At 38.5% G+C, this 21689-nt stretch overlaps 1 protein-coding gene and 1 non-coding gene across 3 annotated transcripts in view; both read right to left on the reverse strand.

Annotated features, from left to right (window-relative positions):
- The window catches only part of LMBR1 (limb development membrane protein 1), a 142436-nt gene that overhangs the window by 24505 nt on the left and 96242 nt on the right, over nt 1-21689 (reverse strand). For both annotated transcript variants that reach the window (XM_069461722.1, XM_069461721.1), the window contains exon 10: nt 1220-1300. In XM_069461722.1, coding sequence (XP_069317823.1) covers nt 1220-1300 — 81 coding nt within the window. The remainder of the gene's footprint in view (nt 1-1219; nt 1301-21689) is intronic.
- LOC138377654 (U6 spliceosomal RNA) lies at nt 9481-9586 on the reverse strand. The gene has a single exon (XR_011231820.1). It is a non-coding gene; the product is annotated as a U6 spliceosomal RNA (small nuclear RNA).

Genomic DNA, 21689 nt, shown 5'->3' on the forward strand with positions numbered 1-21689 from the left:
GATCAAGCCTCACAAATCTTCAAAGCAAGACAAAAATAATCAAACTGTCTCCAAGTAACTTAACTGCATCCCAGAACAAAGTTCCTCACTTACAGGAATACCATAAGTGAGGCCCCCAACAAGGTAAAATCATACCCAACAAGGCAAAATTCACAAGGTCTGTTTACTAATCAAAAATTGCCAGTCATGCAAAGCAGCACAAAAATACAACTAATGATGAGGAAAAAAATCAATCAATCAAAACTTATCAAGAACTAACACAAATGTTAGAATTAGCAGGCAAAAACATTAAAAGTGTTGTCATACTTGTAGTCCATATTTTCAAAAAGTGGAGGACACAGATTGAACATGTGAAAATTAGAGACATGAAAGATATAAAACAGGTCCAAAAAGACTTTCTAGAGATGAAAACTGCAGTGTTTGAGTGGGGGAAAAAGAAAAAACCACCAGGTAGGATTAAAGGTAGATTAGACATGTAGTCAAAGTGAAGATACAGGCAATAGAAACTATACAGAATGAAGTACGCAAAGAAAAAAGACTAAAAACTAAAAGAACATTCTTTAACTATGGCCTAACAGACATGTCCTGAAAAGGTAGGCACAGAGGGGAAAAAAAAAACTATTTGGAGAAGTAATGGTTGAAAAAAAAAAAATACTGATGCAAAATAGCAAAGCACAGCATAGTAAGCAGCATGTTAAAAGGATTATATACCAAAAGAAAATGTTTCCAAATTAGATGAAAACTATAAATTCTTAGATCTAAGAGACTTCATGAACCCACAGAACAAGAAACATGAAGAAAACTACTCAGGCATATCACAATCAAATTGCTCAAAATCAATGATAAAAGGGACATCTTAAAAGCAGATATAGAAAACAGCACATAAAAAGATAAGTGTGACAGATTATTTGTCAGAAATAATGCAAGTAAAAAGACAGTGGAGCAACATCTTTGAGTATCAACATCTTTGAAAAGTCATTTTACATATACATATATATATATATATATATATATATATACAGAAAACAAAAAAAGACAAATAAATACGTACTTATTCTTTCCCCAAACTAAAAGACAGTCTTTTTCAATGAGGTTAGACAGACTGAAAACTTTTAACATAAATTAAAGATTTACTAAATTTTCAGATATTTTAGACTGCAGTAAAGTCTTAATAAGAAACCAAGACCAATAGACAAGTCAAGAAAAAAAAGTACAATACCTAATTTTGTCTTAAGAGTCTTTACATTTTCAAGCTCTTGTTCCAACTCCATTATGTTGTATTCCACTGATGAAGACAGCCCTATCCAAAACAAAAATATTCAGAAGTATAACAACAGAATCCCTAACACTATAGAACAGGTAGCCCTTTAATTAAAATATAAAATATCACATGGCAAACCCTGATAATTGGAAATAAAAACAAACATGGTTGTGATCCATAGAAAAGTACATCCGTATCTGTACCACTTAAAACCACAACGTCCTTGCTGATTAAATATTACACGTTTCCTAGAAAATGTATTACCTTGGTAAATTTTTATTTGATCAATTACTAATCTTCATCGCAAAAGCCTCATGTGCTTACCGTAGAAAGTGAAAAAATCAAGACCTTCTTTTCTCCCTCTCAACTCCCGAAAGTGACAGTTGTTAACAGCCTGGTTGATGCTTCCATATCTTTCTTGATATTCATAAACATTCATACATATATATCATACATATGGTTTTTATTATATATTTCATACAAATGGGGTCAAATCAGACACATTACTTTGCCATTTGCTTTCCCAGTCAATAATATCTTCAAGTGGATAGACAGTACCAACTCTTTAATAGCTGGATAAGACTCCATATGGATGTAGTACAGTTTTATTCAGAACTATTCCATTTATCAATATTCAGGTTTTCTTCAAATTTTTGCCAATGCAATGTTGCGATAAACATTCTCATATGTACATCCTGTACATTTTGGTCCTAATTATTTCTGTAAGACAGATTCCCAAAATTCAGATTGCTGAGGCAAAAGGTATGAGCATTTATAGTCTGAAGATATATTTAAAGGTTACTTCCTCAAAATATTGTAATAATTTACATTTCTATCAATGGCTTTAAAAGTACCTATTTTCCAATATCTTCTCCAGCAGTACATATTGTAACTCTTAAATTTTAAAAATTTGATAGATTAAAAATATTTTCTTATTGTTACTTTAACATGCATGTCCCTAAATGTGGTTCAGCATATTTTCATGTTTATTAGTCATGTGGATTTTCCCTATTCATATTTTCTGCTTCTTTCTCTAATGATTTGTATATTTCCATATTCTATTTTATCTGTTAAGTTCTGCCACAGTTTGGATAATTGACCCTCCAAACCTCACGTTGAAATCTGATCCCCAATGTTGGAGGTGGCACCGAGTAGGAAGTGTTTGGGTCATGGGGTGCACCACTTACGAACGGCTAGGTGTTCCCACTCTGTTAGTTCTAGTTACTAAAAAGAGCCTGCCATTTTCCTCCTCTCTCTCCTCTACTCTCGCCACATGATCTCTGCACATACTAGCCCCCCTTCCCCTTCTGTCATGAGTAGAAGTTCCCTGAAGCCCGCGCCGAAAGCAGATGCTGGTGCCATGCTGCTTGTACAGCCTGCAGAACTCTGAGCCAAATAAACCTCTCTTTATAAATTACTCAGCCTCATGTGTTCCTTTATAGCAACACGAATGGACTAAGGCAAATTCTGAAACAGATAAATTAAAATCCCCCACCACAACTGCACTTTGATTAGGTTCTCTCAGGTTTTAAGATTTTTTTTTTTCACTATGCATTTGTGTTTGGCTGCTGAGTTTTGGGAGGAGGGTTTATATTTTTTTGATCCTCATAAGGCTGTTACAGCTTCCTTATAAATCATATCTTTTATTATTTGATAATGACCCGGTTTGTCTTTAATGCTTTTTAACTTAAATTCTGTTGTGTGGACTTTGCACGTTCTACTATCTTTGTGTTCTTACCTGTCTTGCCGGCCTGCCCGCTTGCTTACACACATGTACACCCCTTTAATCTTAACCTTGCTTTTTCCCTTATCCAGCTGAAACTTATTTGAGGTTTAACCTATATCAGTTAGAGTTCATTGGTTATAAGCAACTGATATTGACTCACTAGTTAAAAGAGAAAAGGAATTCATGAGCTAGAACCAGTAGGAAAAGCTCCCAGTAAGGAAAGCAGAGGAAACAAGGCAGTCAGGAGCTCCAGGTGGCAGGAACAGACCGGTAGTCCTCCTCATATTGTACTAGCTGGGATGATTCAGTCCCAACTACTTTCAGTCTTTATGTCACTGTGATCAAGAATAAAAGTCTAGAGAGCAAGTGTTCTAATGGCATGGCTTAGAGTCACATGGCAGCTCCTTAGAAAGGCAGAGAACTTTGACAAGCAGTTCCACGGATCTCATCTAACAGGGGAAAACAGCAAATCCAAGTCAGGTGCTTTACTAGAAGAAAAGGGAACAGGTGCTTGTGGCAAAAATGATAAATATGGGTTGAATAAGCCAATCCAACAGGCTCTGTTTTTTAACAGTCAAATTTAGTCCATTTATATTTAACAAAATATAGCACCTGCATTCCATGTAATTTAGCATAATTGCTGATAAACTTCATTTTCTACTTCTCATATTACTGACCTTAATTTTAGGTGATTTTTAAAAGTTCCATCTTTATCAAAATGAAGCATGCACAGAGCTCCAAGTGTCAAACACTTACACAGGTTTGTTTTCATGCCCTCCTCCCCCCCAGTTCCCCAAAGACAGTTGCTTAGCTTATTCTTTTGGCATCTGTCTTCCTTTCGCTATTTCTTTTGTTCCAGCGTTAGGCATTCCCTGTTGCCTTCCCACTGTGGCAGATAAGAATACAAGTGTCTGACCTGCACACTTCTTCACTCCTCCCTTTCTACCAATATGACCGTATCAGTAATTTTGGCTAGATCGATATTCAATGTCTACATTATAACAACAGAAACGGTATCCACTGCTTACTCACGTAGTAAACTATGACCAGCTTTCTTTCCTTCCTTAATGTTCTTCCACTCCCAGAATTAGCAAATTCTTTTTTTTTTTTTTTTTTTTGAGACAGAGTCTTGCTCTGTTGCCCGGGCTAGCATCATCATAGCTCACAGCAACCTCAAACTCCTGGGCTCAAGTGATCCTCCTTCCTCAGCCTCCCCAGTAGTCAGGACTACAGGCACAGGCGCCATGACACCCGGCTAATCTTTCTATTTTTAGTAGAGACGGGGGTCTCACTCTTGCTCAGGCTGGTCTCGAACTCCCGAGCTAAAGCAATCCTCCCGCCTTAGCCTCCCAGAGTACTAGAATTACAGGCGTAAGCCACAGTGCCCAGCCATTTCTTTTTCATTTGCTTGACTTTCTATGTATTTAACATTAATTCAAAGCCAAACTTTCCTACCAAATGTTTTTATTTTCTCTTGGTTTCTATATTCCTCAGTTATGCTATGAATTTCACTTTCTTGAAGACATTTCTACTCCAGTCTTTAGAGCTGCCCATTCTAGACTGGCTGCCCTCCGTGCACACTGTCACTCTGGGACCAGCCTCCCCCGTCTCCTGTAGGGTGTCTCTTCTTGATTTACGCCCTTGTTTAGGTGGTGCATATCCTCCAGTGGCTTGCTTAGAAAATATGAATGGGGGGTAAATGCTTGGAGACTATGCAAGTCTGAGTATTTTATCTTTGCTCTTATAGTTTGGTTAAATATAAAAATCTAGGTCAAAACTAATTCTCCTTCAGAGAGAACCCTTCAAAATTCTGAAGTTACTTTATTGTCTTCCAGCTTCTAATGTTGCTTTTGAGAAGTCTGCCGCTATTCTTATTCTTGTCCCTTTGAATGTCAATGGCTTTCTTTTCCCTTTCAAACCATGTAGGATCTTTGTCCCCAGGTTCTTGCTGTGAGTCTATTTTTATGTGTTGGGCACTAAGTAAGTCCTTTCAATCTCCAAATTCATGTCCTTTAGAGCTGAGAAATCTTGATTTTGTCATTTCCTCCACCACATTCTCTCTCCTCTGCTTGGCATTCCCATTAGCTGGATGTTGGATCTCCTGCACTGGTTCTCTAATATTAACTCTTCTCTCCTATTTTCCCCATTTTTGTCATTTCGACCTATTTTCTGGAAGAGTTCTTTATCTTCCAATCTTTTAGACACGTTATTATTTCTAAATTTCAAGAATCCCTTTCTGCTCACTAGATATCCCATTTTTATGAAATCCTGGTCTTTCTCACGAATGCAGCCTCCGTCTTTCTCAGGATATTGATGGATTTATTTTGAGACTTTTTCTCCTGTGCATATTCTATCTCCCCCAAGTGTTCCTATTTGTTTGTTTGTTTCATACAGGAAGGTTTCCCAGATGTCTGGTGAGCCTCAGTTTGTTTGCTCATATTTAAGAATGAAGCACTAAAAATGGTAATTTGAAACCCAAGACTGTGTTGGTAGGACTTGACAACAGTGATACTTCCTGTAGAATAATCTAGCTGGGTTTTTCATTGAGGACACCTTATTGCTAAACCCTCTCATCCTCTCAGGCTGGATGAAGTCCCCAGCTAAGACCCTTCTTACCTCTTTCTTGGAGGAGTAAACCTGGCTATCCAAGTGAAGGAAGATGGAAACCTATGCATTTAGTCAAGCACTCGCTGAATCCTCTGCTTCTACCCGCACCTGTGCCAAGGCCAGAGACTCTCTGTTTTACTCTCTCTGGAGAATAACCCTCACTCTTCTGCTGGGGTGGGAAAGAGGCAGTTGCCAGTACCTTGCATGGAGGGAAAAGATGTAGGGGTCAAACCATCTCATAAATAGGATTTTCAACCAATCCTGATGAAGTGGAGTTAGCCACTCCAAAAGTGATAGTGCCACTTTTGGAGACTTTGGGGGACTCTGGGGTATAAATCAAGCACAGATAGCATAGAATTCAGCTTCCTTGGGTGGCTAAATTGGTTACTTCCAAAATTTTTCCAGGTCTGCTAAATTCCAAAAGTTTATTGTGGTATTTTCCTCTCAACTTCTCATTCTTTTAGGTTTATGCTTCTCTGAACCTCAGTGTTCTCAGCTGCAAAAGGGAGTGTATCTATTAGGATGCTTTCCACTGAATCAGGAACTCAACTCAAATTAGCTTAAAAACAAGCAAATAATTTCATATAATTTAGACACAGAGTGAACTTCAGAGTAGATTTTTCCAGTAGCTCAACAGTGACATCAAGGGACTAAATTCTGCCATCCATAAGTTGACTTAATAGGAAGACTTGTGCTCTTTTCCTTTCATGTAATTTTGTAATTTCTTGTTATTTTATTTTGCTCTTTATTTCTTCATTTTCTTCTCTACACAGCTAGTAAAACTTTTGTTTATTCATTTCCCCATGTTAATCTGGCACTTCAGTGGTTACTTTCCCCTTTTTAATATTCATATTTGTTCATTATATTATCAACATACCATAGTCTTAATGCTGCAGGGATGTTTTTCTGGGTAATTTACCCTATGCCAAGATGAAACTCTCAGACACTTTCATTCTTTCATATTCTTTCACTGATTCCTACCCGTCCCCTCAACTCCTGGATCTTGCTGAGATTGTTTTAAAAATATTTAGTTCAAGACTATTACTAAATTTTTCCTTCAGTATGGAAAGTTAGTGCCTGGCACAAATCAGATACTCAACATACAGGCGTAAAATGAATGAATTGATGAACAAATGAATGGATGCCTTTTTCTTTCCCCTAATAGCTACATGACATCTTTGGGAACATATAAGTTTTGTTTTTGTTTTTGTTCTTAGAGACAGGGTCTCATTCTGTTGCCTAGGCTAGAGTGCAGTGGCATTATCATAGCTCACTGCAGCCTCAGTCTCCTGGGCTCAAGTGATCCTCCTGCCTCAGCCTCCCGAGTAGCAGGGACTACTGGCATGCACCCCCCACACCCAGCTAGTTTGCCATCTTTATTCTCTCTTTACAACTATAGATATTATTCTGTAATGCTGAGCATGGGAAATTTGATGTTGATCTCTTTCTTCTTTGTAAGGAATTTTTCTATGTGAAGACTTACAAGGTTTTGTTTTGTTTTTCCTGTGATTCTTGGAATTCAGGAATCTTATAAGATAAATCCAGATCTTTTAAATTTCCTGTTTAATAATCTTGCCTAGGATTCTGTGTTCTTTTAATCTACACTCAAGTCTCTTCAAATCCTTGAAGTTTTCTTCTATTACTTACTTACCTACTTTTTCTATTCGTTCTTTTTTCTCCTTCTAGATGTCTATTATTTACATTAGGTATCTTAGCTCTCTAGTCCATCTCTATTATTTCTTTTTTCTTAATTTTATGATTATTATTTTTTATTTCAGAATATTATGGAGGTACAAACACTTTGGTTACATAAATTGCCTTTGCACTGTCTGAGTCAGAGCAACAAGCGTGCCCATCCTCCAAATAGCACAGACCATATCCATTAGGTGTGAATTTATCCATCCCATTCTCTTCCCTCCCACCTGCCCAACACCCTATGAATGCTACTTCCCATATGTGCACATTAGTGTTTATTGATTAGTACCAATTTAATGGTGAGTACACGTGGTGTTTGTTTTTCCATTCTTGTGATACTTCACTTAGAAGAATGGGCTCCAGCTCCCTCCAGGATGGCACAATAGGTAGAGTTCACCATTTTTTTTTTGTGGCTGAGCAGTACTCCATGGTATACATATACCACATTTTATTAATCCACTTATGTATTGATGGGCACTTGGGTTGTTTCCACATCTTTGCAATTGTGAATTGTGCTGCTATAAATATTCGAGTACAGGTGTCTTTTTTATAGAACGTCTTTTTTTCCTTTGAGTAAATATCCAGTAGTGGGATTGCTGGGTCAAATGGTAGGTCTACTTTTAGTTCTTTGAGGCATCTCCGTACTACTTTTAATAGAGGTTGTGCTAGTTTGCAGTCCCATCAACAATGTATGAGCATTCCTATCTTTCTGCATCCACCCCAACATTTGTTGTTTCAAGACTTTTTGATAAAAGCCATTCTCATCGGAGTTAAGTGATATCTCATTGTGGTTTTGATTTGCATTTCCTTCATGATAAGAGATGATGAGCATTTTTTCATGTTTGTTGGCCATAAGTCTATCTTCTTTTGAAAAGTTTCTGTTCATGTCCTTTGCCCACTTTTTAATGGGGTTGTTTTTTTCTTGCTGATTTTCCTGAGTTCTATATAGATTCTAGTTATCAGCTCTTTATCAGATGTATAGCATGCAAATATTTTCTCCCATTCTGTAAGGTTGTCTATTCACTCTAGTGATAGTTTCCTTGACTGTGCAGAAGATTTTTAATTTGATCAGGTCCCAATTATTTATTTTTGTTGTTGCTGTCGTTGCTTTTGGGGTCTTCCTCATAAATTCTTTGCCTAGGCTAATGTCTATAAGTTTTTCCAACATTTTCTTCTAGAATTCTTATGGTTTCATGCCTTAGTTTTAAGTCCGTTATCCATCATGAGTTGATTTTTGTGAGAGGTGAGAGGTGTGGATCCTGTTTCAGCCTTCTACATGTGACTATCCAATTTTCCCAGCACCATTTATTGAATAGGGGTTCTTTTCTCCAGTGTATGTTTTTGCTTCCTTTGTCAAAGATCAGATGGCTATTTGAGGATGGTTTTATATCTGGGTTCTCAGTCCTGTACCATTGGTCTATGTTTCTGTTCTTGTGCCAGTACAATGCTGTTTTGGTTACTATAGCCTTGTAGGATAGCTTAAAGTCTGATAGATTGATGCCTCCCAATTTGTTCTTTCTGCTTAAGATTGTTTTGGCTATATGGGGTCTTCTCTGGTTCCAATACAAAGCGTAGAATTATTTTTCCTAGATCTGAAAAAAAATGATATTGGTATTTTAATAGGGATTGCATTGAATCTGTAGATCACTTTGGGTAGTATAGACATTTTAATAATGTTGATTCTGCTGACCCATGAGCATGGTATGGTTTTCCATCTGTTTACATCCTCTGCTATTTCCTTCTTCAGTGTTTCATAGTTCTCCCTGTAGAGGTCTTTTACCTTCTTAGTTAAATATATTCCTAGGTATTTTATCTTCTTTGTTGCTATTGTGAAAGATATTCAGTCTTTGATTTGGTTCTCAGTTTGACTGTTGTTGATGTATATGAAAGCTACTGATTTGTGTACATTGATTTTGTAACCTGAGACTTTGCTGAATTTAATCCCAGGAGTCTCTTGGCAGAATCTTTAGGGTTTTCTAGATATAAGATCATATCATCAGCAAAGAGTGATAGTTTGACCTCTTCTGCCCCCATTTGGATGCCCTTGATTTCCTTCTCTTGTCTGATTGCTCTGGCTAGGACTTCTGGCACTATGTTGAATAGAAGTGATGACAGAGGGCAACCTTGTCTAGTTCCAGTTCTAAGCAGGAATGCTTTCAATTTTTCCCCTTTCAGTATGATGTTGGCTGTAAAAAATATGGAACACTTCACAAATTTGGTGTCATCCTTGCACAGGGGCCATGCTAATCTTCTCTGTATCATTCCAAATTTAGTATATGTGCTGCCAAATTGAGCACCATGTCTATTATTTCATTAATGATTTCCTTCTCTTTGTACTTTTGATCTGTGACATGGAATAGTTCTTCCACTTGATTCTAGCAGATGATTAATTAAATTTTCAGAAGGACTATTAATTTCCTATTGCGCTGTAACAAATTACCATGAGGTTTTGGGGTTAAAACAACACATATTTATTATTTTACAGTTCTGAAAGTTAGAAGTGCTAAAATTCAGATGTCAGCAGGACTGTGTTTTTTCTGGAGACTCTAGGGGAGAAAGCATTTCCTTGTCTCATCCAGCTCCAAAAGGCCACCTGCATTCCTTGGCTCTTGGCCCCTTCCTCAAATCACTCCAACCTTTGCTTGCACTGTCATGTCTCCTTTTCTGACCCTCCTGACTCAATCTTTCACTTAGAACAACTCTCATGATGACACTGGGCCCACCAGATAACCCAGGATAATCTCAAGGCCTTTAACTTTATCACATGCGCAAAATCCCTTCTGCCATGCCAGGTAACATATTCGCAGGTTCTGGGCATTAGGACTTTGACATCTTGGAGGATCATTATTTTGTCAAACCATAAGAACTATCTCATCTTTTGTTTGTCTATTAAGCTTTTAATTTTTTTTTAAGTTCTAGGCAGTTTTCTTCTGTTGTAATTACATCTCCTTGAAAGTTCTTATTATTTTGGGGGTCTAAGTACAAATTCTTATCTGTCTCTCCCATTATTTGTTAACTTAAGTGGGAACCACTTGTTCTAGATATTATTCCTGGTCTTCTTCACTCGGCCTTAAACAAGTAGTAATTTTTCTCTATCTGCTGCTGTTGTTCCCTTCACACCTAATCTGGTCAGACAGTCCCTCAAACAATGACAAACCAGCGAGAAGGCTCAGCAAGTCCTGAGCCTTGCCTAGTTCTTGGGAACTAGGGACCAACTGGCCAGAAAAACTGATTCAGGAGAAAGAAGCCTCACTAGGTGCAACAGTGGTCCTTTCTCAAAGGAAGAGGCCGATAGGAGGATTCTGTCCAACAATGCCAGTCAGCAGGGCCAGACCAACCCTCAGAGAAGGGGGCAAATGCAATCTCTCTAAGGAATTCAGAGGCCTCTAGTACTAAGCCCCCCTGGGGAATCACAACATCTCAGTCTTATCCCAGGCTTCCAGGAGAAGTAAATCCTGTCCTCTTTGTCTCCATGTTCACTTCTGCCCATTGCTGAAGAGCAAGTACCTAATACCCTTTCCTTAAAGAACCTGCATTGAAGTGTTATATGGTATTTCCAGAGCTCATCAGTTTGACCATTTTATTTGTTAATATGTAACTGACATACTTGTAAGAGAGTAAGGATAAAGACAGTACAGAGGTATTGAAGTACTGTGATCCAAAGCTACTTAACTTTTGACTACAAATTTAGTTTTTAGATTCTGGCAGCCAAAGCAATTAAGTTACAGAATTAATGAACATTTCCATATAATGAGGAGATTTACAATAAGATAGCATAGCTTTATAAGATTTTCAAGTGCTTTTGAATCAAAACTCAAACTATATAATAATCTTAGTAATGAGTATATTTTACCTTTTATCCTAATTCTTTATAAATTAAATGGTGTGTATCTGTAATTAAAGCTCATTTAACTTCTGTATCTCATTAATTAGAAATATAATTCCAAACTACATTTCATTCCCTATGCTTTTAAAGAAATATTATTTCAGTAATCAGTTTAAGACTAGAAAAAACAATCTGATGAGTATTCAGAATTTTGAAAGGGAATGGATATCAGAATAGACAGTATTCCTGCTGCCAATTTGAAATTAAGTGAAAAGACATAAATGCCTACTTTGTGGGAATGTCGACAAAGCTCAATACAAATGTCTCGACTAATCAATGTATGATTTTTCAAAGGAAAATAACTAAGGTGGCATTTCTTGAAATGCTGTGCTTTTCTTTTCAGGTGACACAATACTAGGCACATAATAGGTAATTAATAAATATTGACTTGTATACACAATTCAAGAATATATTCTTATTGTCCTCAAAGAAATCATGCTTTTATTAAATGACTAGATTCATCTGGAATAACACAATATTCAAGGACATTACCATCCTTTATTATATGGTAATATATCCATACCTAAGTGGAAAAGTAAGCTTTTTTTGGCAGAATATTTCACCAGAAGGAAAGGAATTATGACACACTGCAAACAAATACTGACATATTATGTGGATTTAAGTTACACCAAAAAATTAAAATATCCTGAAGAACTGTATTATCATTACTTTATTTCAAAATGAATCTAAAATGTTTAATGTCAGCATTGTCTAGTCAATAAGTCAAATTGGTAGACAAAACCTGTTTGGACAAGTCATAAAAAATAAAAAGGGATTCTCCAAGAAAACCACAAAGCAGCTCATTTAAGGTCAATTTAACGGTATTATTCTGTTTTTTTTCCAGCCCTGACATAAGATTTCACTACCTCAAAGGAGACTGTAAGAGTATCTATTTGCATTCCCCTTAGGTGACTGGCAGTTCAACACCAATTAGTTCAAAATTACACTGTTACTAGCATGCAATAAAAACAACATCTTTCATCTTTCTTACATAGGTAAGAATACCTTCAGAGTCAATAACTTTGATCAAATAAGTATTTTTGATCCTGCCCCACCCATCTCTTCAGATTCAGGAAAACTAATAGCTAAAGGCAACTCTTCCCAGCTTTATTCTTAGGCTGAGAAACTAGCGTAGTATTGAAAATGTTTTGCTTCCAAGATAACAGAATTTCCCAAAGTCCAGCATTTCTTCAATAACTAAGCCGTCCTTGTACCTTTTCATAATACATAGATATCCTTAACTTAATACATAAAATAGCCTTCGTACATTGAAGAGGACATACTAATAATTTAAAATATATAATGTATTTCTAAAAATAAATATAAATTTCCAAATTAGGTATGTACATAATTCAAATGACTTGATGAAATAAAATTATCTCCTTAGGCAATTCGGTACCCTAAACAATTCAGTGTACTAACCTTAGTATCAAAATGAATATTATTTGGAAGTAGATAACTTTAGTATTAATATAAACAGATTATTTTTACATTTAACCTTTTCATTTAGAATATAACCAAAAAAAGCTTGATTAGAAAATCTTATCAAAATAACTTTAAAAATGTGATGGTACTTTAAGTGTGACCAGCGTTCTCTATCACTAAGAACGTGAGGGTGCTCAAATGCTGCTTATTATTTCTCATCACTTATGCGAGCAACTTTATTTTTAAAGCCCAAGACTCCTAATAATTCACAGAGCAAACAGGTTCCATCTCCCTGAGTAAACAGCACTTACTGTACACCACAGAGCCAAAGCTGACAGGACAGACTCTGGAAACCATGTGGAAACTGAGGCCTGGACGCTCGAGTCTCTGACGTGTCTGTTTCAACACTGTTGCTCACTATAGAGAAAAGAGCTCATACACTCAGAAACTCTGCTTCTATGTCTGTTCCATTTGCAATGCTAGTGTTTATTAAAATAATAATTTCTGTTTACTTCTGATATCTCCACAAAAATATGGCTGACTATAGATCCAGTAATGTGAGACTTTTCATATTCAATATACTGTGAAAATGCAAATATACCTTATTAATGACTACAAACACGATAAAAAATCTTAAACAATCAGCTTTAGGAATATTATATAATAATATGTACAATTAAAATAAAGGTTTGGCTTTTTTCTACTTTAGATATAAGCTACCAATAGATAAGATGCTAAGATCATGCTTTAACCTTCATATTTATACATGCTACTACTAGGAATATCATCATCCACAAAAGTTGTAGTTGAAAAAGCAGCTCATGTACCTTAAGTTCATCTTCTGTTCAACAAATCAAGTCTGGATCATTTTTACAGAATGTCTCTCTCTAAATTTCATAGAATATATGATACTTACCTCATATTATTCTATCTAATTTATTATTCGAAAGCATTCATTATCTACTGATACCATATAAGCTTATATTTCTTGCAGTCACCTCATTTCTCTTGCAAAAATAATTTGTTGGGGTCACATTTATTGTTACGAATGTGACAAAAGGGCCAAGAAGCTGACAAGGCATCTCTGACTATTTCAGACCCTTGGACACAAATTTTTTTTGATCATTTTCAGGCTAAGTCCAGACATTTCTCAAAGTGGCCTAGATTCTGATAAATTCAAGATATTCTCACTTCAGTGACATAGCCAACAGCAAATAGTACCTTAGAATGGCCACTGCCAGAAGCTAGAAGAATGCCTGGAGAAAGCTGAGGTGAAAGTAATTCAGAGGACACAGGATAAAATCTGATGTGAGCTCCCTTGTACCATCAAATGTGTTACATGAAAGACATCAGATAAGTAATGACCAAATTAGCAAATCATCTTGCCAATGATAATGGGAAATGCCTCTAACAGGATGCTACTACTCTAAAGGAACCATAAATACCATCCTAAACCTTGGCACCTTCATAAAATTCCCTGGCAAACTCAACTTAGTTATAAATAGCAAGATTCAAGGGCTGATGATGACACTAAGTGCTTTTGACAGGTCACTAAGTTCCATGAAAAGGTCATATAAGACATGTCTTGTGTTTTTCAATCCCTTTATTTTTCAGGATACAAAGGTATTGCAACCTGACACTCAGCAAAAATGAAACAACTACATCATCTGTGTTCTTAAGAAGAATTAATGCAAGCTTCAATGGAAAGGACTTTTTTAAAAGATTGCAATCAAGGAGGAAAGTATTAATAATTGCTACAAAAAGTGATACACTAATAACTTATCATGAAGATGAAAATAGTATCTGACAAAATTGAATTAAGTTCAAAGGCTACAATATTTTCTTAATAAATTACATTAAAAGAACTGTGGAGGTTTTGAACTTAACAAAAAATAATTTTTATTCATTATGGTACTACTTCTAAAGTTACCCAGTACACCCATGGGCTATATACACGTACAAAAGCTAATTATTTCAATTAATGCTGTTGCATTACTTAAACATTTAAACATGTTAATGATACATGTATCTTCTTAATGCTGGGAAGAAATTACAAACAATTTTCTACCACAATTAATGTAATGGGAATTTCTGTCAGGCTACTCTTCCGGGGTCTTACAGTAGAAACAGCTCTGACTGCTCGAATTTCACGGCCAGAACAGCAGGGGAAGCACCTTACTTCTGCTTCTTCACTGGCGCTGCGCTGCACACGGTCCTCCTGCCCCCCAACCAGGGCATGTCCTCAGCAGTCCCCACTCTGGGCCTTCTTAAATACTCTCTCCAAGTGATTCTGTCTGATCCTGTCTCCAAATTTTACTTTCCCTTCCTTCTTCACTTCTATGCCATGTGTAAATTTCCATCTATTCATTTACTCATGGGACAAATATTTACTACATACCCACCATGTGTCTAGCAGAATTATAGGATCAGGGTACAGACAAGACAAAACTAACAAAATCCCTGCTCCTGTGGAGTTTATGTTCTAGTGTGGAGAGACAGGCAATATACAAAAAGCAAAAGAGTTTAGTATGTCAGGGAGTGGAAAGTGCTATAGAAAAAAATAAAGCAGGAAAGGGAGTGGAGGTGGGGCGTGGTGATATCAAACAGATACCCACAAGGCTCACTCCAGAGTGGGAAAGCCCCACACTTAGGTACAGACCCAAAGAGAAAAGGCAGAAGGGAGTACAGATGCCCTGAGGGGGGAGGGGCCTCAGTGAGGGAGCAGCAAGGAGACAGAAGGGGGTGGCGTCAGGGGGTCCACGGGCAGGAGGCACCAGGGTCGCTCTTACTCAGAAGGAGAAAGGAAGGCATCTGAGCTCTTTGAGCAAATAAGTGAGAAGATCTGACTTACATTTGCAAAGACTATCTGACTCACAAGGCCAAAGACAGATGCCTAGAAGCCAAGTAGGAAGCTAACTGCAAAAATCTCTAGAAGGGGTGATCATTGCTCAAACCAGGCGGGTAGCAGAATAGGTGGTGAGACACGGTCAGATTCTGGAGCTATTCTGAAGCTCAAGACAACAGCTTTGCTGAAAGAATCCATGTGGGAATTAAGAGAAAGGACCCTAAGGATGGGAAGAATGATTTGCCACTTGCAGAGATGAGCTGACTATAACACAAGCAGAATTTGAGATAAAATCTTAAGTTAATCTTGGACACGATATATTTAAGATGTAGGCCAGGCACAGTGGCAAACGCCTGTAATCCTAACACCCTGGGAGGCCAAGGCAAGAGGATCACTTGAAGTCAGGAGTTCAAGACCAGCCTGAGCAAGAGCAAGACCCATCTCTACAAAGAACAGAAAAATTAGCCGAGTGTGGTGGCACATGCCTGTAGTCCCCGCTACTCCAGAGGCCAAAGCTGAAGGATCACTTGAGCCCCAAGTGTTTGAGGTTGTAGTGAGCTATAATGACGCCACTGCATGTTAGCCCAGGTAACAGAGCGAGACTGTGTCTCAAAAAAAAAAAAAAAAAAAAAAAAAATGCCTATTAGTCTTCCAAATGGAAATGTCTACCAGACAGTTGGATCTTTAGGTTCAAAGTTCAGCGAAGAGGTCAGCAGCTTACAGATGGTATTTAAAGCCATAAGATCAGATCAGATAACAAGGGAGTAAAACCACATAGAGAAGAGAAGTTTAAGGAATGAGGCCTAAGGCACTCCAGATAAAGAAGTTATGAACACAGAGAAAAACCAGCAAAGTAGATTAAGGAAATACAGCCCAGGCCAGGCACGGTGGCTCACGCCTGTAATCCTAGCACTCTGGGAGGCCGAGGCGGGCAGATTGTTTGAGCTCAGGAGTTCGAGACCAGCCTGAGCACAAGCGAGACCCCATCTCTACTAAAAATAGAAAGAAATTATATGGACAGCTAAAAATATACATAGAAAAAATTAGCCAGGCGTGGTGCCACATGCCTGTAGTCCCAGCTACTCGGGAAACTAAGGCAGGAGGATTGCTTGAGCCCAGGAGTTTGAGGTTGCTGTGAGCTAGGCTGACGCCACGGCACTCTAGTCCGGGCAACAGAGTGAGACTCTGTCTCAAAAAAAAAAAAAAAAAAAAGAAAAGAAAGAAAATACAGCCCATTTAATAAAAGTAACAGGAAAATGTGATGAACTGAAAACCAAGTGGAATGAAAACTATTTCAAGGAGAAAAGAGAGTAAGAGGAGGACTGTGAAGTCCCAGACAAACATGATGACAGCATCTCCTAGCAGAGTAGAAGCAAGAGTGAGTTCACAACAAAGCATCAAGCACGGAGCAGAAACCCACGAGCACACAACTCTAGTGAGCTCTGCCGTAACGAAGAGCAAAGCAATGAGGTGGTGAGCTAGCAGGGATAGGAGGTCAACACAGATGCCTTCTCTCGCTCCCTCTTTCCTTCCGGAAAAACTACAGCATATCTCTAGGCTGATGGGAAGAATCCAGCTGAGGAAGGACTGATAACAAGTTGTGGAGGAAAGAATTGCTAGAGTTGTGTCCTTGAGTCAGCGCAAAGGGACAAAACCCAGGGCAGCAGAGAGGCTGGCCCTAGCCAGGAGCACAGACAATTCAGCCAAGGCACCAGGAAAAGAGACCATGAATGTGAGAACTGCAGGAGGGTGAGTTGGTATGGAGGACAAGGCTTGTGAAAATCCTCTCAGGATTGCTTCTGTTTTCTCAAGAAAATAGAAAACAAGATCATGGTTGAGACTCAGGATGGTGAAGAAGGTATGAGGAAAGACAAGACATAAAAAAGTCATCCAGAAGAATGTAAAGTAAACGTAAGATACTGGCCATGCATTTAAAGGAAGGCCAGGCAGCTGGCTGGGCTGTCAGCTAACCAGGAGTAAATGCAGACAGCAGGGACAGCTGGAGAGCCCTCGTGCAATACAGCGGGACGGGGAAAGGGAGCCCAGAGCGTGTGCGAAGGACTGGTTCTAACAATGGCCCAAGAGTTTAAACCGCATAAGGAAGTAGCCGAATGGGGGAAATAAGGGCTGGGGGCTAAGGAAAGGTTACCAGGATAAGTTGCTTGTTAAGTCTCTATACGGAAGAATCGTAGGCAATGGAGTACTAGAAGTGAACTGGGAAAATAAGAGGTGGTAACTAGAGAGAGGGATGCTTGACTGTGAGATTACGCAGGACTTGAGGTACTGCTGACGGCAGGGCATGGGTTACGCCCGGGCATGAGGCAGACGACCCAAAAGGGAGAGAGCACTAGTTTGCAGGTGGGCGGGGAGGAGGGGTTGGGTATATTCACATCTAATGGGTGCGGTACGCACCATCTGGGGGATGGACATGCTTATAGCTCTGACTTGGGGAGGGCAAAGGTAACATATGTAACCTAAACATTTGTACCCCCTTAACATGCCAAAATAAAAAAAAAAGGAGAGGGCAAGGAGTTTCCCAGAGTGTCAGAAAGGCCGCGTGCATGGACACTGAAATCACCACGAATAGGGCAGGCACAGAACACCCTATTCAGAGAGAAAGACGAGGAACAAGGTGCTAAAATCATCCAGAAAGGAGCAGGAATGGCCTGCGAGGTGAAGAGATGACGGGAAGAGGTCACAGTCTGATGACACAAGGTTCAAAGTGTTGGAGAGCGCCAAAAGAGAACAAGAGGGCACCTACCCAGACTATGGGGGTGTGGGGAAGAACAGAGCCACCAAGTGAGAACATCGCAGGAGAAGCAACACATGCTGGGGGGAGCCAAGGTTCTTTGAACAAGAAGGTGAAGGCTGAAGACACGGGGTTTTTGATGGTTTAACTCTCCATTCCAAATGGTACAAGCAGAAAGTTTCAGGAGCTAGGGGAAAGTGGAAAATCAGGTCAGAAATGGGACGTAGAGAGACATGGGGGCAAAGAGTCCAGGATGCGAGGAACCTGGGGGTTCTGGGCCCCTTATAGTGTCCACCATGAAGAGAGGCGAAGGGCACAATGGACCCATTAGTCCTGAGGGTCTCAAGGCACACAGTAGAAAAGGGGCTGGGTGCTGAGGGACAGGAAGGGTGGGTGTCCTGCCAAGGCCATGGTGAGTTATGTGGACATCTCTCTACTCCTGCCATGATAGTGGGGACATGGGAGAGGGGCTGCCTTAGCCAAATGACAGGAGCTCTGGGGTCCCTCCTGCTCTAGGAGCACATAGAACTCCTTCCTCTCTTTCTTTTTTTTCAAACTGTTTAAACACTAGATAAAAATCTATAAATTCTTACCCTTTTTGTCCCCTTTTCTTCGGGTGACTAGCCTATAATCTTGGCACTTAGAGACGTAATTCATCTGCACCATGTCTGGTGCTTAGGACGTGCAATAAACCAAGAGGGGAAGGAGAAGGAGTAGAGAGAGAGCAGACTGGACGGGACGGCTTCTTCAGGCTGCTGATCAACATTCTAATAGTGCACAGCTTTGCTTCATTTCACTAACACATTTTATGAAATAATGACAATATAACAAGAATAAAACCTCCCAACAGCATTAAACCTACAGCATCATCAAGCGTCAAATAAGAACAATGGAGAAGTCACAATCAGGCACTCTATCATAAAGCTACACTGATTTGTTATTTTTTTTTTTTTTTTTGAGACAGAGTCTCACTCTTTTGCCCAGGCTAGAGTGAGTGCCGTGGCATCAGCCTAGCTCACAGCAACCTCAAACTCCTGAGCTCAAGGGATCCTCCTGTCTCAGCCTCCCGAGTAGCTGGGACTACAGGCATGTGCCACCATGCCCGGCTAATTTTTTCTATATATATATTTAGCTGTCTGTATAATTTCTTTCTATTTTTAGTAGAGATGGGGTCTCGCTCTTGCTCAGGCTGGTCTCGAACTCCTGAGCTCAAACGATCCGCCCACCTCGGCCTCCCAGAGTGCTAGGATTACAGGCGTGAGCCACCGCGCCCGGCCTGATTTGTTATTTTTTGAGACAAGGTCTCGCTCTGTCATGCAGGCGGGAGTGCAGCGGTGCAATCATAGCTCACTGCAGCTTCAAACTCCTGAGCTCAAGCAATCCTCCCACCTCAGCCTTCCAAAATGCTGGGGTTTCATACTGGTATTTTATAAACTGGGCATGAAAACTCAACTCCAATAATATAATGACTACCACAAGCAGTCAAGAAAAAAAGTACCTTCAAGAAAAAAAATGTTATTCCTACAATAAAGCACTTCTTGATGTTGTTTAAGTAGCACGTTTGCTAAGATAACTGTAAAGCTGAGCTCAGAGTGAGCCGTGCAGATGTCCCAGCGTCCTGTGCTGCGCGTCACACATCCAGCGTGGGCTAAGAAAAGCATACTCAGTGCACCATTGGAAAAACGCCACCATGAGGCCGGGCGTGGTGGCTCACGCCTGTAATCCTAGCACTCTGGGAGGCCGAGGTGGGCGGATCCTTTGAGCTCAGGAGTTCGAGACCAGCCTGAGCAAGAGCGAGACCCCATCTCTACTAAAAATAGAAACAAATTATATGGACAGCTAAAAATATATATAGAAAAAATTAGCCGGGCATGGTGGTGCATGCCTGTAGTCCCAACTACTCGGGAGGCTGAGACAGGAGGATCGCTTGAGCTCAGGAGTTTGAGGTTGCTGTGAGCTAGGCTGACACCACGGCACTCACTCTAGCCTGGGCAACAGAGTGAGACTCTGTCTCAAAAAAAAAAAAAAAAAAGAAAAACGCCACCATGAATTACGAGATAAATCAATGCTGTCACCTGTATTTTTTAAAAGTCTTTTTACTCTCATTATTCTACAGTCCTTTTTAATACCAAGAGTAAAAACACTAAGACTTTACTTTTGTTTTATAATTTAAAATATAAAATAATTGTTACAACAAAACACATTTGACATAATACTAGGTTAAATAAAATAAAAGTAAGATTAAAAAAGTTTAGCTTACTAACTTCCTATTTCTATACTTTCTTTAAAAATGGCTTTAATTTCTTCCCAGCTTTACTGTATTCAAATTTCTGGCCTCCAGAATTGTGAGATAATAAATATATTTTATTTTAAAAGATCAAAGAAATGGCGAAGCATGATTTTTTTTTTATCTTGTCTTTTCCTCTGCACATTTTGATAAACATACTCTACTGAAGCTCACAATTCTTAATCTGTATTAGTCAAAATGTCCATTTTGCCAAAGAACCATCTATGGTATAAACATAAATCATTTAGTCTGTTATTTACGACCTGAAATAGTCCACAGTGGCTAACCAGAAGCAAACCACAAAATCATAATAATTATCCTCACATATCATTGATGAGTTTCACGGAAAATATTTTAGATAGCTTACCAAACAGTGATACACAGTGCACGGCCTACCAAAATGGTACATAATAAAATTGTCCTTAGCATTAACTATTATATCATTCCTCACCCTCTCCAAAACCAGTCCATCTCTTCTCTACAACATGTTTATGCTTGTTGGGGTGTTTTATTTATTTTGACTTGGCTTTACTTTAGAATACATTTAGCCTTCTAGCAAGAATTTCCTTTTTAACTTCTTTGATATAACAAACTACTTTTGAATTTGAGGAGAAAAAAGGTTTAGAAAGATTCTGGAAAGACCTTTTTTTCCCCTACTGTGGAAGGGGAAATTGAGAAAAGCCTGTATTTTTGTTTTTGTTTTGATCAGATTTAATTTAAATTCTTTAATTCATGGAGAACTATATTTTACCTTTCCTGGATCTTAGTCCCCGATCTATAAGATAAAAATAGCATATACCTGAAGCTGAAACATAATCCCACATTGCAGAAGGCAGTTTGACATGTATTCTTTACAACTCCGACACATTTATTACATAGTAGCATGATTATCTAAATAAGACAAATTTATTACAATATTACTGGCTTTAATTAAATTTTATAAAGCTGATGTTGATTGAAGTTTATCATTCAGAAATTAAGTGGGCTTAAATGTTAAAGTAGCTTTAATGAAGTTAGAAGAATAAAAGATATATGTAGTTCCAGTCTAAAAGTTTATCTGTATCAAGCTATATGATGTTACTGACAAGAATTCTCCAGATTAGATACAAACTGAAATTCTTAGATCTAAGAACAAAACTCTAAATATTATCAACAGTTTGGGGTTGATGATTTAAATTCACTGTTTATAACTGAAGAAAATAGGTGTA

Source organism: Eulemur rufifrons, chromosome 29, assembly GCF_041146395.1.
Source record: "Eulemur rufifrons isolate Redbay chromosome 29, OSU_ERuf_1, whole genome shotgun sequence".
Taxonomy (NCBI): Eukaryota; Metazoa; Chordata; class Mammalia; order Primates; family Lemuridae; genus Eulemur; species Eulemur rufifrons.